Below are 20158 nucleotides of genomic sequence, written 5' to 3' on the forward strand. Positions count from 1 at the left end.
TATTGATTCGACACAACTGTTTCTCCTCAATGGACATTCATCCCATTACTATGCAATCACTAGCAACTCTACCAACATTCTATCTTTGGCATCTCCAGGTAGCTGCTCAGCATGGAAATAACTCAGCTAACAACAATGATAGTCCAGTAGCACATCTGGTCCAGACGGTGCCTTCGTATACCGCTCCTTTGATTGACATCTTCGGGATAGATCAAGAAACCACATATTCCACTTCTTTGATATCTTTTATGCTTGTTTTTCATCTTGAGCATGATTCTGGAAACGTCGGAGCCTGTGATTTGCAATTTGGAGATTGTTTGGGTGTTTTAGCACTCTTCAGTCACCAATGGGATTCTGGGAGGCAGAGGTGACATGTGACAACCTCATGGTCAGAAGGCTGCGAGTCAATGTTCAACTCCATTTCGCCGATTAAAGCTTCCATTGTTCATTGAATAAAGCGATGGGGAGAATGAAATGCAGACTGCCTGCCTTTATATTGCTGGTGAGATCACTCTGCTATTGAGAGGGAGAATATTGCCCAGGTTTTCTGCATTGTGGATGTGAACTTGGACTGTGGATTTTTTTCCATCTTATGGTTTTTTTTTGGTGTAGGGGAGGTGGATTTGAAGGTCAAAGCGCCTGTTCTGTCTTCATCAATTTTTTTGGGATTTGATGATTGTGCTGCCATTCTTTTCTTTCTTGGTTTTGTGGCTATCTGGAGAAGAAGAATTTCAGAGTTGTATACTTTAATAACTAATGAATCTTTGAACCTTTGATCTGAAGGCCATCATATGGTTAGACTGGAAAAAGAACTGCAGAGTCAACAATAATGACAGACATGCTGAATAAACTCTACCTGTCCAACAGCTTCTGAAGAAAGAGACACTAGTTAATGTTTCAAGTCATGGAGGGTCCTGGACCTGTAATGTTAAGTACTTTCTCTTGCCACAGATGCTATCTGATTGGCTGAGATCTTCCAGCATTTCTGTTCTTGTATATTGTTAGAGTGACTGTCTGTCAAAACATCAGGATGTTCCTAAAACACCTTACATCTAATGGGATACCATTAAATTTTACTGTATTTCTTGTCCTAATGTAGGAAACATAGCAGCCAATTTGGGTTGAGCAAACTCCAAGAAACACAACAATAATAATCAAATAATCTATGTTCTAAAAACTCAAACACTACTCTGCAAAATATTTAATGTACTGCCGTTAAACACTTGCTTAACCAGGAGAACATTTTTGTATAATTATGGGTAACTTATTACCTATTGACAAATTCATCTCAATATTTTTCATGGCGGTTTTAATCTACTAGTATTTCTTTTCTCTGGCACAGAAATTGCCCAAATTACAATTTTTAAAAAAATCATCTACAGTTAGGTCAACAAAGTCACAATTCTCATTTGTTTACAGAAGGACAAGACTTGCAAATACAATTTCCCCAGGTACTTGCTGTTGAAAGTATTCCCTTTGCTTTCAGTGAGATCAGAGATCTTGTGCATTCTCAAATGCAACTCCATGTGTGCTTCCATTGTTATTGTCACTTCCTCACTGAGGATCATTTCAAGCTGCTGGAGCTGATGACCTCTGCTACAATCACTGCTGTATTGCAGAATCACTCAAGAAGAAAAAAAATGGTCAATACTATTTCTTCATCCTTTAGGAGTGAGTGAATAGTCACTGTATTTGCCTGCATTTCAAGCTTCCTCAAAGTTCTGGCATTATAGAATGCACTCACATGCTGACAGACATCTCCATAGCAACCTGTCCGGAGCACTTGATTGCAGTTCTGGAAGGTTTCAGTAACCCCTCACTCAAAAATAACATGTCTTCCATTGGCATTATTGATCGCCAGTCTTTTCATCTTCCCTTTTCCCTATCTCCAGATGACATTGCTGTATCAAAAATTAATGCTTGTCAATACCTGGAAGAGGCTTACCTATACTGAGGTATAGACCATGGTATTCAGCACTGCAATACACAAAATAAGAGAGTGCTGTATGGTGAACATAGAAATTGAAGTTATTGAACCTTATATGACATTTATGACAGCATTTTGGGTAAGAATAATGGTATTTTAATGAAAAAAATTACAGAGCAAGTTCGAGACTGGACTCTTCAGCACTGTGCCTTTCCTTCTGTTCAGCATGGAACGTACAGACGCCTTTTTAATAAACAAGTTTATAGGACATTTAATAAGGAGATTTTTAAAGTTCGAAGATTCTGACTCAAAGGCAAGTGTATTAACAACTATCCCCCTCCAGACTGGATGTTCATTATTGATCAGTTACAACCTCTTCCCCTTTAACACTGAGCAGGCTACATTGATACTTTGTAATCCCTGGCATAATCACTGCTTCCTTCTCTGTGGTTCCAAACCCTCAGCAGTAACTTGTTGAGATTAAGCAGACCTAGTCAAACTCTTTGAACTGAGCACCTGCATCCCTCCATCCTGAAAGCTGTGTACAACCTGCACAATATTGAGTTAACTCAGCCATACCTTCATTAAAATCCATAACCATGCTAAATACAAGTTCCATTATCTTAGTACTCCACAAGAAAATGAATCATTTGTATATGCTGACATATATGTACTTGGGTAATAAATTTACTTTGAACTTTGCTTTCTGAATTCCAATTATTCATGCATTTCATTGTGTCTATATACTCTAACCTCGACTAGCTCCCTTTTGCCACCCAACCCCTGTTCTCACAGACTAGTCTCCTAGAGGATTCCATTCCCTAGTTTGTGGGTTCCATATTTTAATGATGGCTTTAAGGAAATACTGGAAGTATTTAATAAATGCCCACTGGACCTAAACAATGCTCTGTATTTGTCTGAGTTTCTGCAAAGGAAGGCTCATCATCTAAAAACACAGAGGCAGACATTTAAGGTATTATGTCAGCTCATTCCTTTCTGTAGGCTGAGAGTAGGATTTATGGAATCAAGGAACACATGACTAACTCTTTTGTGCATTAGTCAGAAAAGAAAAGGAAACATGTTTGGTTTAGGAAGCAGAAATCAAAGTAAATAGGGAATATAAAGAAAGAGAGGGGGAAAAGAGAGGGAAGAATCAGGAGACCTGAAAGGAAGCATGAAATATACTTGGTGAGCAGGAATAAGGAAAATTCCAAAACATTTAAAACATACATTAAAAACAAGACGATGGCTGAAGAGAGCAGGACCACACAATGACAAGGGGGCGGGGGGGGGGGGGGGTGGGATTTATGCCTGCATCCTGAGGAAGTGGGTATGGGACTAAATGAATTCTACACTTCAGAATTCATCGAAGTCAAGTACATGAAGAATAGGGTGTGATATGCTAATACTCTAGGGCATATGATATCAAGGAAGTGGTGGTAATGGGTTACTTGAAGAACATTAACATTGGTAAACCCCTTGTGCTTGATGAGTTCTATTCCAGGTTATTGAAAGATACAAAAAAGGTGAATGCTTGGATCTTGACAGAGATAATCTTATCCTTCCTAGCCACAGGCAAGGTCCAAGAAAACTAGAGAGTGGCCAACTATAGGCCAGTGACCCTTACATCGTGGTAGAGAAACTATTGGAAAATATTTTTTTCAGAATAGGATTTTCCCAGATTTGAATTTGAACATGAGCTTTTAAGAATAGCATGCATAGCTTTGTGTGATGCAAGTCATGTCTTACAAATTCACTGAGTCTTTTTCAGAATGGGAAGAAGGTGATTGGCAAGTATAGTGTAGTGGATACTATCTACATGGACTTGAATAAAACTTTTGACAAGGTCGCTTACAGTAGGCTGATTCATAAGGTTAATCCACAAGGGATCTGTGGTGACTTTGTATGTTAGAATTAGAATTGATCATGCAGTACCTGTCAAATGCCTTACTGCAGTTTGTGTAGACAATATCCACTGCATTGCCTTCATCCAGTTTTCTGGTAACTTCCCAAAAATCTCTATAAGATTGGTTACACATGACCTGCCACTCACGAAGCCATGCTGTCTATCTTTAATTAGTCCATGTATATCCAAATACTTATATATATCTGGACCCTTAGAATATCTTCCAATAAATTTCCCACAACTGATGTCAGACTCAGCAGCTTATAATTTCCTGGTTTCTGTTTAAGAGCCTTTTTTTAAACAGCAGAACATCATTGGCTATCCTCCAATCACCTGGTACCTCTCCTGTCACTAAGGATGTTTTCAATATCTCTGCTAGGGCCTCAGCAATTTCTGCACTTGCTTCCTGTAGGGTTTGAGGGAAAATCTTTTCAGGCCCTGTGGATCGGTCCACCATAATTTGCCTCAAGACAACAAACACCTCCTCTTCTGCAATCTATATTGGGTCCATGGCCTCACTGCTGCTTTGCCTCACTTCTATAGACTCTGTGTCCATCTCCCAAGTAAACAGAGATGCAAAAATCGCATTGAAGACCTCCCCCATCTTTTTGCCTCCACACATTCTGGTCTTCCAGAGGACCAATTTTGTCCCTTGCAATCCTTCTGCTCTTAATGTATCTGTAGATCCCTTAGGATTCTCCTTCATCCTGCCTGCTAGGGCAACCTCATGCCTTCTTTTAGCCTTCCTGATTTCTTTAAGTGTTCTTTTGCATTTCTTATACTTCATAGGTATTTCATTTTTTCCTACCTGCCTTTACCTGCTATCCACCTGTTCCTTTTTTCTTAATTCTGGTGTCACTTTACATGAAGAACGTGGAGATTTTAAAGAGGTTGCAGAAGAGAGTCACCCAGACGCCAACAGTATCAGTTATAAAGAGCAGTTGGATTAACTTGTGCAGCTTTATCTGGGGTCTGAGGGAAGACCTGATGGAAGTTTATAAAATTATGAGAGACATAGAGAGGCTAGATATTCATCTCCCTAGGTGGAAATGTAATATACTAGAGGGTGACAAAGGAAATGTTTAAAAGTGATGTGCGAGGCAAGATTTTAAGCCAATAGAGTGGAGGATGCACCAGGAGAAGTGGTGGAGGCAGATCTGATAGTAATGTTTAAGACACATTTAATCAAGCCATGGGCATGCAAAAAATGGAGGAGTATGGATGATATGTGAGAGACAGGGCTAGTTTCATTTGGCTAAATGGAATACTATTAATTAATCATATTTTTCTAAAATTTAATGACGTAGCTTGATTAGATATTTAAGCAACTGGAAAAAGTGGAAAACTGGCTGCTATAATAACTTAAATTGCACAAGTATTATCCAAAGAATAGCTTATGACTGCTACTGCTTGGTAGCTGAAGTGCACACTTCGGTTGTTTTGAAACAGTGGAATCAGTTGAAGTGACCAGACATTGTCAAATATCTTGGGCAGTCAACCATCAGTTATCATTTAAAAGTTGCTCCACTAGGTTAATTAAATCATCAAATTTTGAATCCAATTTGACAGTTCAGTCCTTTGGAATTAACTCCTTCTCTCTTACTCATTGGCTCAGAAATTGGTGAACTGTGAGCCTGCAACCTTGGAAAAGAAAATAGGGACAAAAAGTGGAAATGGAGATTAATTCTGTCTCCATAATTTCCATATTATGGAGTATTGACTATTCCTGCTATAAAACTTTTAATACAATAAAAACTGCTCTGTGAAACAAGCTGGTTTCCAAGTTGAATGAAGGATGCAGCTCAATGAATCTGTAAAGGATTATGGTGTGCACAGGGTTGCAACATCCTTCGTACAGCCTTCTGATCACCACTCCAAATTCTCCCTCTGTGTTCATTCCTTTAACTATGTTGTCCATGTATCCTTAGATATTTGTTTCTAAGGGTCTTATGTGATTGGAACATAGCATTGTCCAAATTCACAGAATATCTTTTGCCTCTCTGGTCAACCACATAGGCAGTTTCTTGAAAGTCCTAATCCATGTAGCTGTATAGAAGTAGTGTGACCTGCATATTTTATTTTCTTATAATTACCTATGCAAGGACTGTTCGATTCCTGGAAGCTGCAACAAGATGGTTCCAGCAGGTTTTTCAATGTGACAGGCTCTAAGTGGAACCTGATCAAGCCCTCTTCCAAATCATATGAACACACTGCTTAATAAGTATTCTGGCAGAGATCAAGCGAGGTATAGCATTCAGGGAGGACAACCTTGGTCGACTTATACTCTTACAAAAGAAAACAATAAATGAAAAGGAAGTAAACATCCTCTGAACATTGTCTTAAGATTTGCAAACTTTACCCATTCTAATATATTTTGTTTCTTACAAGCATTCTACTTGACCAGCAGAGATAGGTATGAGAAGTATAGCAACACACATTTCCTTCTACTTAGTGTGTAGTTTACAGCATTAATGAATATTTGATTTTAAAAGATTACCATTGCTGATACCACACTAGGGTGCTCCTTTGCTAGGTAGATTAACTGTTGGTTATCTGGATCTGTTATTTTCTTCCTCTAAATCTTCTCATTTAAGTTCTAATGGTTCTAACTGTATTACTTGGATCCTCTTTCCATCTTTTAGTCCTCAACCTGCCAACTTCTGTATTCTGTGCCAGTATCCCACATGCCTCCATAACTATGTTATCTGCTCATGTTGACACCGCCAAGGATCTATGTATACGTATTCCCAGGCTCGCCTGTTCCTCAGAGCTCCCAAACACCCCAACATTCACACTGAATGATTATGCCTCCCACACCCTTATTCAAGTCATTCATATATATTACAAAATAGCAACGGTCCCAACACTAACCCTTGCTTTTACCATTGTTCACAGCCTCCAATCACAGAAAACAATCCTCCACCATCAATATCTCCTATGGGTTCTGGATTACATTGACAGAAGAAATAGTTTCTCTTCACCCACTATATCAAGAACCATGAGAATGGCATAAATTTCATTATGATCTCCTCTCATTGTCCGATTCTATGGAATACAGACCTAAGCTCCATCTCTTCTGAAAATGGCAAACCCACCAGCCTTGGATCTAATGACTTGATCCACACTATTTATCTCCTAATGGGCCATTTCAAATCATTTAAGGATTGCAAACACTTATAATCAATTGTGCACAGAGATAACTTTAGCTCAGAATGATGGTTGAAACTGGGTGGGATTGACTCACTACCCGATTTCCTTTTCCATGGATACCAATGGAATTGAAATTATAGCTGTACTGTTTTGTGTTTAGGGGAAACTAAATTACAGTGCCTCTAAAAAGTATTCACCCCCCCCCCCCGGAAGCTTTCCTGTTTTAATTTTTTACAACATTGAATCACGGTGGATTTAATTTGGCTTTTTTGACACTGGTCAACAGAAAAAAGACATTTTCAAGTCAGTGAAAACAAATCTCTACAAAGTGATCTAAATTAATTACAAATATAAATCACAAAGTAATTCATTACATAAGTCTTCACCCCCCTTTAATATAGATATCTGTTTTTGAAGACCTGTATGTAGTCAAGGTGTTTCAATCGATTGTAGTAAAGATACACCTCTATCTTGAATGTCCAACTGCTGGTGAGTCAGTATCCTAGCAAAAACTACACCATGAAGACAAAGGGACACTTCAAGCAACTCCATGAAAAGGTTATTGAAAAGCACACATCAGGAGATGGATACAAGAGAATTCCCAAGTCACTGAATATCAATTGGAATACAATTAAGTCAATTATCAAGAAGTGGAAAGATTACAGCACAGCTGTAAGTGTGCCAAGTGCAGTCTGTCCTCAGAAACTATGATCGTGCAAGAAAGAGACTAGTGAGGGAGGCCGCTAAGTGCCTATGACAACTCTGGAGGAGTTAAAATTTCAGTGGCTGAGATGGGAGAGACTGCGCATGCAACAACTTTTGCGTGGATGCTTCACTAGTCAGAGCTTTATGGAAGAGTGGCAAAGAGAAAGCCACTGTTGAAAAAAAAAACTCACATGAAATCTCGGACAGAGTTTGCCAGAAAGCATGTGGGAGACTCTGAACTCAGCAGGAAAAAGGTTCTATAGTTTGATGAACCAAAATTGAGCTCTTTGGCCATCAGACTTAACATTACATTTGGCATAAGCTAAACACTACCCATCATCAGAAACACACCATCCCTACTGTGAAGCATGGTGGTGGTTGCATCATGCTGTAGGGATGCCTCACTGCAGCAGACCCTGGAAGGCTTGGAATGGTAGAGGATAAAATAAATGCTGCAAAATACAGGGTAATCCTAGAGGAAAATCTGATGCAGTCTGCAAGAGAACTGCGACTTGGGAGAATATTTGTTTTCCAGCAAGACAAGGACCTCAAGCATAAAGCCAAACCTACGCAGGAATGGCTTAAAAACAACAAAGTTCATGAGTTGCCAAGTCGGAGTAAAGACCTCAATCCAATGGAGAATTTGTGGCTGGACTTGAAAAGGGTTATTCACTCATGATCCCCATGCAATCTGACGAGCTTGAGTAGTTTTGTAGAGAAGAAAGCAGAAAACCCGTAGAGAACAGATGTGTAAAGCCAATAGAGACCTATCCACACAGTCTCAAGGCTGTAATTGCTGCCAAAGGTGTATCTACTAAATACTGACTTGAATGGGGTGAGTAATTGTGCAATCAATTATTTTGTGTTTAATACATGTAATAAATTTGTAGTAATTTGTATTCACGTTGACACGAAAGAGTCTTTCCTGTTGTTCAGAGTCAAAAAGTCAAATTAAATCCACTGTGATTCAATGTAGTAAAACAATAAAGCATGAAAATTTTCAAGGGGGGGTGAATACTTTTTATAGGCACCATACATCATTCTGTCAGGTCAGACGGCAGTCATTAACAACCCTTTCTAAAAAGGAAAGTGCATAGCCAAATCCAAAAGTAAAAGCGGACTAAACGTGGGCCTCAGGGCAGCAGGCAGGGTAAATCGCCTCTTCATCATGAGTAGCTCCTGTGTGTAATACAGGATTAGTAATACACATACAAAAAGTACTATCATTGCATATCCTAAACATCTAAATTTATGCAGTCTAATCCAGAGATAACAATGCAACTGCATATGTTTGACATTTACAATCTCATAAATATCTCAGCCTTGTTAAACGTCCATTAACAGCCTATTAATCACAGTAGATGGAATACACCAGTGCATCAAATTTATATATTCACACATAGATAAATTTCTTATTTTCTTTCATCAAAAATAAATAAATAATTTTACCATTAGAACCCCTTGTGATGCTGCGATATTTCTAGCAATCACTGGGTCACATTATCAGTGATGTAACTTTATAAATTCATTGCTACTTTAGGGATGCCCACTTTTTTCTATCTTACTGCATTTTACAAATGGGAAACCTGCAACCTGTTACTGGAGTGAACGTAGCAATTTACTTTTGTTTCCAGCCAGCAAGAAGCTGGATTGGTGGAGTGCCCTGCTGATCACTAAGCGGACATCTTCCAATAGTTTACATGGCTGCTAAATGCTGAGAGATCTCCAACTGAATGAAATACCAAAAATCTATTTACACTTTGTGTTGAATAGACAGAATTATTTAACCACTGTAATTTTCCAAGACAGAAATTCCAAACAATTTTGTTCTGTGGGCTAAGAGATTTCTCTGCATTTCAGCCTTCAGTAAGCAAATCTTTATTCTGAAGCTGTACTCATCTTTGGCCTGAAACACTTCAGCAAGAAGAAATATTCTGCATGATTCAGCTGTTCAAGCTCTTAAATAATTTTATAAGTTTCAATATGTTCTCCCCTATTTTTTCTGAATACAGTCCCAATCTACTCCATCTTTCTTTATTCAGTTAATGCCATCCCTGCAAGCAGACTCATGAATCTTTGTTGCACATTTTAAATGGAAAATACATCACCTTTTAGGTAAGAAGATTAAAACTGTACACAAATTCTAGGAACATTTTCATCAAAACCTTAAACTGTACAAGACTTCCTTAATCCTGTAATTCATATCCTCTTGTTATGAAAGCGTAACATTTGCTTTCCTAACTGCTTGCTACAGCTATATGTTGGCCTTCTGTCACACTTGTCCCTTTGAACATTAGAAATAACCAGTCTTCCACCATTTGACAATTGTTGGGTTATGTACACCAAAGTGAATGACTTCACATTTTTCTGCTTTATATTCTATCATCCATGTTCTTCCCACTTCATTGAAATTTCCTTGAAGCTCCTTTATATCCTTAAACAAAACTCTGGTTTTGTAAATATCAGCAAAATTCTAAATATGATACTTTGTCCCATCTGCTAAATTGTTGATATAGATTTCAAGAACCAATAGCTTGGTTACAAGCACCAATAAGCCCAAGAACCATCCTGTATTCATATACTTTACTTTCTGACTGAAACCTAATTTTCAATCTATTGTCAGTATATTAAAACTATTTACTCTGGGCATGTTGACCTCTCTCTCTGTGGGTCCTAATCAAAAATCCAAATATAACTCATCTTTCTGGCCCCCCTTAATTATCCTGCAAATCACATCATCAAAGAAGTCGGGCAGGTATCAAACATGATTTTTTTTTCCAAAGGTGAATGGGGATAGTTCTTGGACTTCAGGAAAGGGAAAGTCAGGAGAAAGCATGCCAATCCTCACTGAGTGATCAACAGTGGAAAGAGTGAACAGCTTCAAGTTCCTGGACGTCAGCATTTCAGAGGAACACATTAATGCCTGCCTGACATCAGCCTGGAGTGTAATTTACTTTACTACTAGGATGATTGTGGAAAGCTTCCTTGGCAGATAAAATGAACAGCACTTGACCACTAGATGTTCCAGGTCAGTGCATCTAAAATGACGAAGAGTGAGCCAGGTTTCCATGAAGTGAAGTATACAGCAGTTCTTGATGTCCCTCCAATACTAAAAACTGCTCTGAGATCTTCAGTTTTATTGTCCAGAGACTGTACATTTGCCAGCAGGATATTTGGGGGTGGGGGGTCTAAGGGTTTTGGATTTTAAACTTAATGGCAGACCAGCATGCTTTCTGCATTTCCTTTTCATTTATCTATTTAATTTGGTGATACAGCATGGTGACAGGCCCTTCTGAACCAACGAACTCACGCAATCCAATTACACCATGTGATCAACTAACCTACCAACCCATACACCTTTGAGATGTGGGAGGAAACTTAAGCACCCAGAGGAAACCTACGGAGTTACAGGGAGGATGTACAAAACTCCTTATCAACAGCAGTGGGAATTGTACCTGGGTTGGTGGCACTATAATGGTATTATAGTGGTGACTGTGGATTTTAGCTGTAGTAGTCCTAAATGGGACTATTTGATGATTCCCTTCAAAGCTGCATACATAAAGTTGCCACTTCCCAGAGCCATCCAGGGACTGGAACATGCACTCTTCTCATTACTACCACCAAGCAGGAGACACTGGAAGCCAAAGACCCACACTCAACAAAGAAGAACAGCTTCTTTGCATCTACCATCAGATTTATGAACAGTCCACGTATTCATCAATGATGACGTTAACTTAGGCCTGAGAGGCCATCGCCGGGCATTTTCCTGCCTTACAAGGCGCGGAACGAAAGGCACACCACTCCTCACACAGACATTTCGCAGTACATTTCTTTATTTTACGAGGTCACATTGCAAGCTTAACACTCAATCTGGCAGGGATGGAAAGCGTACTCCGGAACTCGACTGGATTTGAACCCGGGAACCTCCGTTCCAAAGTCCGGCACTGATATCACTACGCCACCAGCCAACACTACCTCATCTATTTCTCTTTTGCACTGTTTATTTACTGGAACTTAGTATTTTTATGTCTTGCACCGTACTGCTGCCACAAAACAACAAATTTCATGATATATGTCAGTGATAATAAACCTGATTCTGATTCAGCTCTGCTCAATCTGTTGTTCTTTTCAATGTATTCTGTTACATCGTTCATTGTGGATCACAGCATTTTCCTGGTCGCTGATATTGGTGAGTAGGTTGACCATTCACCATGAGCTTCTATCTTAAATAGTGGAGTCACTTTTACTACACTCCAGTCCACAGTAACACCACTAGAATCTATAGAATCTTATTTGACCAGAATATTCATAATCTCTAAAGCTATCTTTTTCAAAACTATGGGAAGTAGACTTTCAGTGCCTTGTGATTTATCAGATTCCAACTCTCCAAATATGTTTGTTGCTAAATTTTGGCTAATACAAGCTGATACCCCTTTTCTGAAACTCCAATTGCCGAAAATCTCTGAAATATAGATATTTTTAGTGCTGATACAACGTCACAAAAGGAAAATTCCATAGTGCGTTGAGAAAGTTTTCACGTGATGTGCAGGTATCTGCGCCTCACAGACTGTTCTGAGAAGTGGCCTAGACATTAATGCAAAATAGAAAAACTCTGCATAAAGCCAAAAATGAAGACCTCGACCGGGCATTGAAAGAGTGAATTCATCAGCATTCGAGTGAACATATGCCGCTTAACAGTATGCTGATCATGAAACAAACAAAGATACATCAAAACAAACTGAAAATTGAAGGTAATTGTGAATATTCAGCAGGCTGGTTGCGAAAAGTTAAGAAAAGGCACACCATTAAATTTGTAAGGATTTTAGAAGTTTTCAAGATAAAGCATGGGCTGATCTTTAAGCAACATAGAAGTTAATTGATAAGTTTGCAAAGATCGTCACTGATGAAAATCTAACACCAGAACAAGTCTACAATGCTGATTGTTTTTATACCTTACATGAAACAAAAAAAAGCAAAATACAACTACAGTGTACAATAACCTTTTATTCAAAACACGGCATCATAGGTGGAGACTGAAAGACTGCCATTGTTGTTGTTCAATAGCTGATTCAGGTAGTCTCCCGATGTTGCTTTTATTACCTGTCACACATTATAATTTCATTCTATTAATGGTATGTAATAATTTTACTGTTAAGTACATGTGGTGGCATCCGTCGGTCTCGAGAGACCATGGATCTGCGCCTGGAGTTTCCAGGGCGCAGGCCTGGGCAGGGTTGTATGGGAGACCAGCAGTTGCCCAAGCTGCAGGCCTTCCGCTCTCCATGCCACCGATGTTGTCCTAGGGAAGGGCACTAGGACCCATGCAGCTTGGCAATGTGTTGTTAAGTGCCTTGCTCAAGGACACAAACATGCTGCCTCAGCTGAGGCTCGAACCAGTGACCTTCAGGTTACTAGTCTGATGCCTTGCCCACTAGGCCATGCGCCAACACATAAGTACATACGTGTGAGCAATAAATGTAAGACAAAGACTGCTTACTGGTAGCACATAAATTCAGAGTCAGAAATCTTGGTGATCCCAAGCTATCTCATTATATATTCCAAAATCCAAAAAAATCCTGAAATCCGAAACTCTTCCGGCTTCAAGCATTTGGAATAAGGGGTACTTAGCCTGTACTTTGTTTCTCATTCTCACTGGATTTCACTATAAGTAAAGGCAAGAGGATACTGAGAGCCAAGAACAAGCAGTAGCTGAGAGTATTCTATAAATAGAAATGTGAATGTTTTCTTCCTCTTTGTGTTTTAACCCTCATGCTGAGATGTCATGGTTAAAAAATATTAATTATGACACCATTCAAGGCATCAACATGAGCCTTCTCACAATTGAAAATATTTAGACAAGATTCTCAGAATGATTGCAATACTCAAACACTACCAATCAGAGATAAAGAATAATGAGAAAGATTGCTGGAATCTAACCTGTAATTTGAAGCAGCTAGCTTCCAATCTCAGCTACTGTTTAAGTAATGATAATTAGTGTGCACCAATAATTTATAAACAGCAAGGTATCACAAGAAACAAATAATAAGCTGGCTACATTGGGCTATTGGTTGCGAAGGAAATTCCGCCAGAATACATTCAAATACTTTGCAAAAGTGAGCAGGATCCATCATAACATTTTGTAAGCTGAAAATCATGATTCCATCTGTGACTCAGCACTTCTAAGGAATTTGAGAGGACAGAAGGAAAATGCTGATATTTTCACAAAGCTTGAGATGGAAAATAACTCAGGGGAATGAAGATTGTCATAAGAGAACAAACTTCTAAAAATAAAATAATATTGTTCAAATGGCTGGAGAGAGTAGGTTCTGAAATTAATTAAGAACAAATATCAGTACTATAACAATGACATTTCAAAAGCACTTAATTATAAAACTCTTTGGAGTAACTAAGCTGTGATATACATTGCCTATAAAGCCAATCACACATCTTCAGTACTTCTATCCTCTTTCAGCAACTAACTGTGCACTAAGAGGTCCTATTTAAATGAAGGCACTTTGAAGGCAATTTTTGGAGTAATCTCAGACAGGTGAAGGTCACGCTGTTAGGGACATTGCAAAATATTGTAAATGCTGACAACATTCAACCCTCCATTCGATTACATGGAGAGAACATGATAAATTTCCAGTGGGCAATGCCTGTACAGTCTGTTGATTCATCCCTTTTCAGATAACAACTTCCTAAAGAAAGAACCCTGAATTCCTATAATCAACGTTTTCATGTGATGCTGTTAGCATTTACTTATTTTTGGGTCTCCAATGTATTAGCATTTTCATTTGCAACGTCTGTCATAATGTAAACTGCATGATAAACATTTCAACAACCTGGGAACAACGTCATCGAATCAGCAGATGTAAACTGATGGGGATAAGTTTGATCTATGATGCCTCAGGTAAGATCAAAAAACACAAAAAGATCAACTAAAAATAAACGCAAAGGCAGAGTAGAAACTTACATTCAGAAAGTCTTCAATTAAGTCATACTATTGCTGGGGCTCAGAATGGGATAGAATAAATTACCAGTTTATTCAGCTGAATCAAGAAGTCTTAATCATAGGGTTAAGCAGAAAGAGCAGAAATATTCACTGTGAAAAGTAACAGGTCAATGTTAGAAAAGCAATGATAAAATGACAAATAAATAATCTGGATTACTGCTGGTTCCTTCTGAAGATAAAGGAGTCAATTGCTCAGAAGCATGACTTGTTGATTCAGAATTCTAATGATCGCATCAACAGTCAGTGTTGACAATAGGCATGGTTCACTACACTGCACTAAAGTCTAGCTTCTTCATTGAAGAAGGCATCACAATCCCACTGTTTCATTTAAACAGCATGGTCCAGACAGAAAAACTGATGGCCACTCACCAGCCGGTGTGAAAGATCCAATCCATTAAACTAACATACAAAGTAATTTTACAGAAGTGTGTTGATAATAAATTTTACGGCAGTTATTTTATGCAAGGCAATTATGTCATTGTAGTAAAATACTTTTTTCTTTCATCTGTTTTTAGCTGAAAATGCATGTATTGATAATATATTATATTTCTCATTCAGTTACTCTCTCTTTTGCTTGTATACCTTTTAAATGATAATGATTTTTTCCCTATTTTTCTAATGGTTTACAGACTAAATCTGTATTAAACCATAGCAGGAACCACCGTTTTCAATTAATCTATGATTTTTTGTTGTGTAATCACTAGCAGGTTGTAAGAGTGGGCTCCCTCACCTTCAACCCTCTGACTCTCAATCTAGGAGCCCCTCAGGGCTATGTACTTAGTCTCCTCTTTCACTCCCTGTACTCTCATGACTGTATCGCCACCAGCAGCTCCAATCTGCTAATTAAATTTGCTGACAACACTACATTGATTGGCTTTATCTCAAACAATAATGAGGTGGCCTACAGGGAAGAAGTCAGCTCTCTGACACAGTGGTGTCAAGAAAGCAACTTCTCCCTCAATGTCACAAAAACAAAGGAGCTGGTTGTGGATTATAGGAGGAATGGAGATGGGCTAACCCCTATTGACATCAATGGATCTGGGGTTGAGAGGGTGAACAGCTTCAAGTTCCTTGGCATCCACATCACCGAAGACCACCAGCTGTGTGGTGAAAAGGGCACAACAGCACTTCTTTCACCTCAGACGGTTGAGGAAGTTTTTGTATGGGCCCCCAAATCCTAACAACTTTCTACAGGGGCACAATTGAGAGCACCTTGACTGATTGCTTCACTGCCTGGTATGGGAACTGTACCTCCCTGAATCGCAGAACTCTGCGGAGAGTGGTGCGGATAGCCCAGCGTATCTGTAGTTGTGAACTTCCCATGATTCAGGACATTTACAAGGTCAGGTATGTAAAAAGGCCCCTTAAGGATCATTGTGGACTCAAGTCATCCCAGCCACAATCTATTCCAGCTGCTACCATCCAGGAAACAGTACCACAGCATAAAAGCCAGGTCCAACAGGCTCTGGGACAGCTTCTTCCATCAGGCCATTAGACTGATGAACTCACGCTGGTTTGAGTGTACCTTATATTACATTGACTGTTCAATTTATTATAAATTACTATGATTGCACATTGTACATTTAGATGGAGTTGTAACAAAGATTTTTACTCCTCATGTATGTGAGGGATGTAAGGAATAAAGTCAATTTAATTCAACTTGATTGTATTACACCTCTTCCTCTCAGCAAGTAGAGAAAAATTAACTTAAAAAACATGGCTAATGGAGACACAAGAAATTATAGATGCTGGAAACTAGAATATAAACTAACTGCTGGAGAAACTCAGCTGGTCAAACAGCATCAGTGGGGGGAAGGAATTGTTGACGATTCAGCAAAGACCATTTATTGAATGTTTGGTCGAAGGTTTGGATACTATATTTACTAAGCCATGTATACATATTATACACACATACCTGCTGAAATGCTTTCCCTTTCCTTTTACACTATTGTGGGATTCTGAACAAGAACTACAAGAGTTTCCCTTCATTTGGGATTCAATTAATAAAACATGGATTACATGAGCTGGTGATATCAAAATCATCAAATTAACGGACTTGATGAGCGAGGAGGGTTCCAATTCAAATTGAAAGAACTATTGAAAAGTGAACAGCAAAGGAAGAAGAGGACAAGAAAAGCATGATTGCTTAAAAAGGAGAATGAAAGTTATTGACATTATCAGACCAGAGTTTTCCTTCAATCGTCCACCTGGATATGCAAAAAGCACTGGTTCGTGGAGTAACTCATTGTCAATGCCATTTGAACTGCCTCGAAGTGAGAATTAAATAGAAGAGGATGGATCAGATAGAAATAGCAATACAAAGCAGAGAGATATGAAACTATATCTCCAATGTGCAGGAGATGTTGCACTTAAAAAAATACCAAGCTTCCATAATTATTATATTATTTACTATTAATGCAAAACAATAAGCCTATGGCATTGGACAACTTGTTTGGGAAAGAACAGACAGGGTAACATCCTTTATTGACCAAGGCATTTCAGCCAAAGTTGATGTGCATGTATCCTTCAGCATAGTATTTGGTGAGGTACTACAGACTGGTTAAACACTCCCAAGTATAGGGAACCCCGGTTTTCAAGAGATTTTGAGGCCCAGGTTAAGAGTAAAATGGACGTGCATAGCAGGTATAGGCAAGTAGGGACAAATGAGGTGCTTAAGCAGAAATGCAAGAGAACACTTAAGAAACATATCAAGAAGGCTAAAAGGAAGCATGGAGGTTCTCTAGCAGACAAGCTGAAAGAGAATCCTAAGGGATTCTCCAGATATCGAAAGAGCAAAAGGATTGCTAGGGACAAAATTGGTCCTCTGGAAGACCAGAATGGTAATCCACGCGTGGAGCCAAAACAAGTGGGGGAGATCTTAAAGGTATTCTTTGTATCTGTACTTACTCGGGAGATGGATACAGAGTCTATGGAAGTGAGACAAGTGACATCAGCTTCACCGACCCTGTAGAGATTACAGAGGAGGGGGTGTTAGCTATCCTAACGCAAGTGAGGGTGATAAATCTCCAGGGCCTGACAAGGTGTTCCCTCGGACCCTACAGGAGGCAAGTGTAGAAATTGATTGGGCCCTGGTAGAGATATTTAAAACATCTTTAGTGACAGGAGAGGTACCAAAGGATTGGACGATAGCCACTGTTGTTGCACTGTTTAAAAAAGGCTCTAAACAAATACCGTGTCATTACAGGCCGGTGAAATCTGACATCAGTTGTGGGAAAGTTATTGGAAGATATTCTAAGGGACCAGATATATAAGTATTTGGATAGACAGGGACTGATTAAGTTTAGTCACTGTGACTTCATAAGCATCAGGTCATGTCTAACCAATCCTAGAGAGTTTTTAGAGGAAGTTACCTGGAAATTCGATGAAGGTAGGACAGTGGATAAGCTTCAGTAACACTCTTTACAAGGTCCGCATGGGAGGCTGGTCATGAAGATTCAATCGCTCAGCATTCAGGATGAGGTAGCCAATTGGATTAGATATTGGCTTTGAAGGAGAAGCCAGAGAGCGGTAGTAGAGGATTACTTCTCAGACTTGAGGCTTGTGAGTAGTGGTGTGATACAGGGGCTGGGGCTGGGTCCTTTACTGTTGGTTATCTATATAAATGATCTGGATAATAATATGATTAACTGGATCAGCAAATTTTTGGGTGTAGTGGACAGGAAGGAATGCTGTCTGGCTTGCCGAGGCAACTGCATCAGCTGGAAAAATAGGCTGGCATCTAGCAGGTGGAATTTAAGGCAGACAAGTGTGAGGTTCTGCACTTCAGATGGACCAACCAGAGAAGGACTTACACAATGAACAGTAGGGCACTGAAGAGTGTGGTAGAACAAGGGGATATGGAAATCAGGTACATATTTCATTGGAAATGGTATCACAGTTAGACAGGGGCACACAGAAAGCCTTTTGGCACATTAGCCTTCATAAATCAATGTACTGAGAGCAGAAGATGAGATGTTCTTTTGAAGTTGTATAAGAAGTTGTAGAAGAGGCGGGGTGAAGTAATGATGGTGCTAAATGTTTGCATCTTCGGAAACAGGTCTAGTTCCATCTTTAATATCTTTATTTTCCCTTTTCAGGGTTCTTTTGAAGAACCTGACCTGGAGATGCACGCTGACTTCAGTTCTCTGCAGGAATCGGACCCATTCTCAGTGTTCCATAACCGACCAAATATGAGGGGAAACTTCTTCATTCAGAGAGTTGTAAGAGTGTGGAATGAGCGGCCAACACAAGTAGTCTATGAAAACTTGATCTCAATGTTTAAGAGAAGTATGGATAGGTACATTGATAGCAGGGTTATGGTGCAAGTCATTGTGATTAGGGAGTTTAAGTGGTTTTGGCATGAACTAAATGGGCCAAAAGGCCTATTTCTGTGCTGTACTTCTCTATGACTCTAAACTTTTGATGCTAACAAAAGTAAAATCAGTCCTGGACAAAATTAAAATAAATTAATCATAGCAGGTACAAATATTTCACAAAACCTTATTACTTCTATTTGGTAATAGTTACCTGTCCAGTACTAGTGGATGCAACATCTAATTATCACACCTGAAGGCTCCAAGTACAGTGTGTTTTCTTCAAATCAGGTCTCCCAAATTATTCTTGCATTATAATAAGCTGGTTCCAGATAATAAGGCTTTATTTGCAGCAATTTCACTTATTACTTTTTCTTCTAATGTTGAGAATAAAGTTGTTCATCATCTTCAATTTTAAGAACAAGGGGTATCTGTTATTCTGTTTCTTTACACTTAGGGTACAGGTACAAAATAAAGTACAACCATACCTTTTCCAGTTCATTGATGCCTTCTTCCACAACACATATTGACGCCAATGCTCTAAGAGCAAGGACATGCAAATAGCAAGGAGCCTCTTGTCTGCATAGTTTGAAAAGTACTGCCACCCCACCTTCCTGAAACAGAGAAAAAATAATTCAAACATTATAAAGCATTTTCAAAGATTGTTTAGATCAGTTAAAGTAAGCTGCAATTATTATTATTAAACAGGGTAAAGGCATCTATATATAAAAAATCATTTACTTACTGCGAAGAATCAAACATATTAAATCACTACCAGAATACTGTATTTCACAAAAGCAAGAAATATTCAATAGAATCATGTGATTCTATTGTCATATTTTGTGTGACTAAAACCAATTCAGTCACAAATTGATCCAACCTGCAAGACATTATATATAATAAAATACCACAATGTTTTAATAAGGCGACAACAATTCATCATGAATTTTTCTGAGCAATCATTAATGGTCAGTGAAAATCAGAATATTGCATCTTGTAACATATTTTAAAGTGAAACCAAACTAATCAGCTTCGATATTGGAAAACTGAGGAGTTAGACCATAAGAACATAAGACATAGGAGCAGAATTAGGCCATTTGGCCCAGCAAGTCTGATCCGTATTTAATCATGGTTGATCCTTGTTC

General features: G+C 38.8%; 1 protein-coding gene across 2 annotated transcripts in view; it reads right to left on the reverse strand.

Moving 5' to 3' along the window:
• LOC132397261 (protein inscuteable homolog) overlaps positions 1 to 20158 on the reverse strand; it is a 400127-nt gene that overhangs the window by 103193 nt on the left and 276776 nt on the right. For both annotated transcript variants that reach the window (XM_059975774.1, XM_059975773.1), the window contains exon 7: positions 19502 to 19627. In XM_059975774.1, coding sequence (XP_059831757.1) covers positions 19502 to 19627 — 126 coding nt within the window. The remainder of the gene's footprint in view (positions 1 to 19501; positions 19628 to 20158) is intronic.

The sequence above is a fragment of the Hypanus sabinus genome, chromosome 7 (genome assembly GCF_030144855.1).
Source record: "Hypanus sabinus isolate sHypSab1 chromosome 7, sHypSab1.hap1, whole genome shotgun sequence".
Lineage (NCBI taxonomy): Eukaryota > Metazoa > Chordata > Chondrichthyes > Myliobatiformes > Dasyatidae > Hypanus > Hypanus sabinus.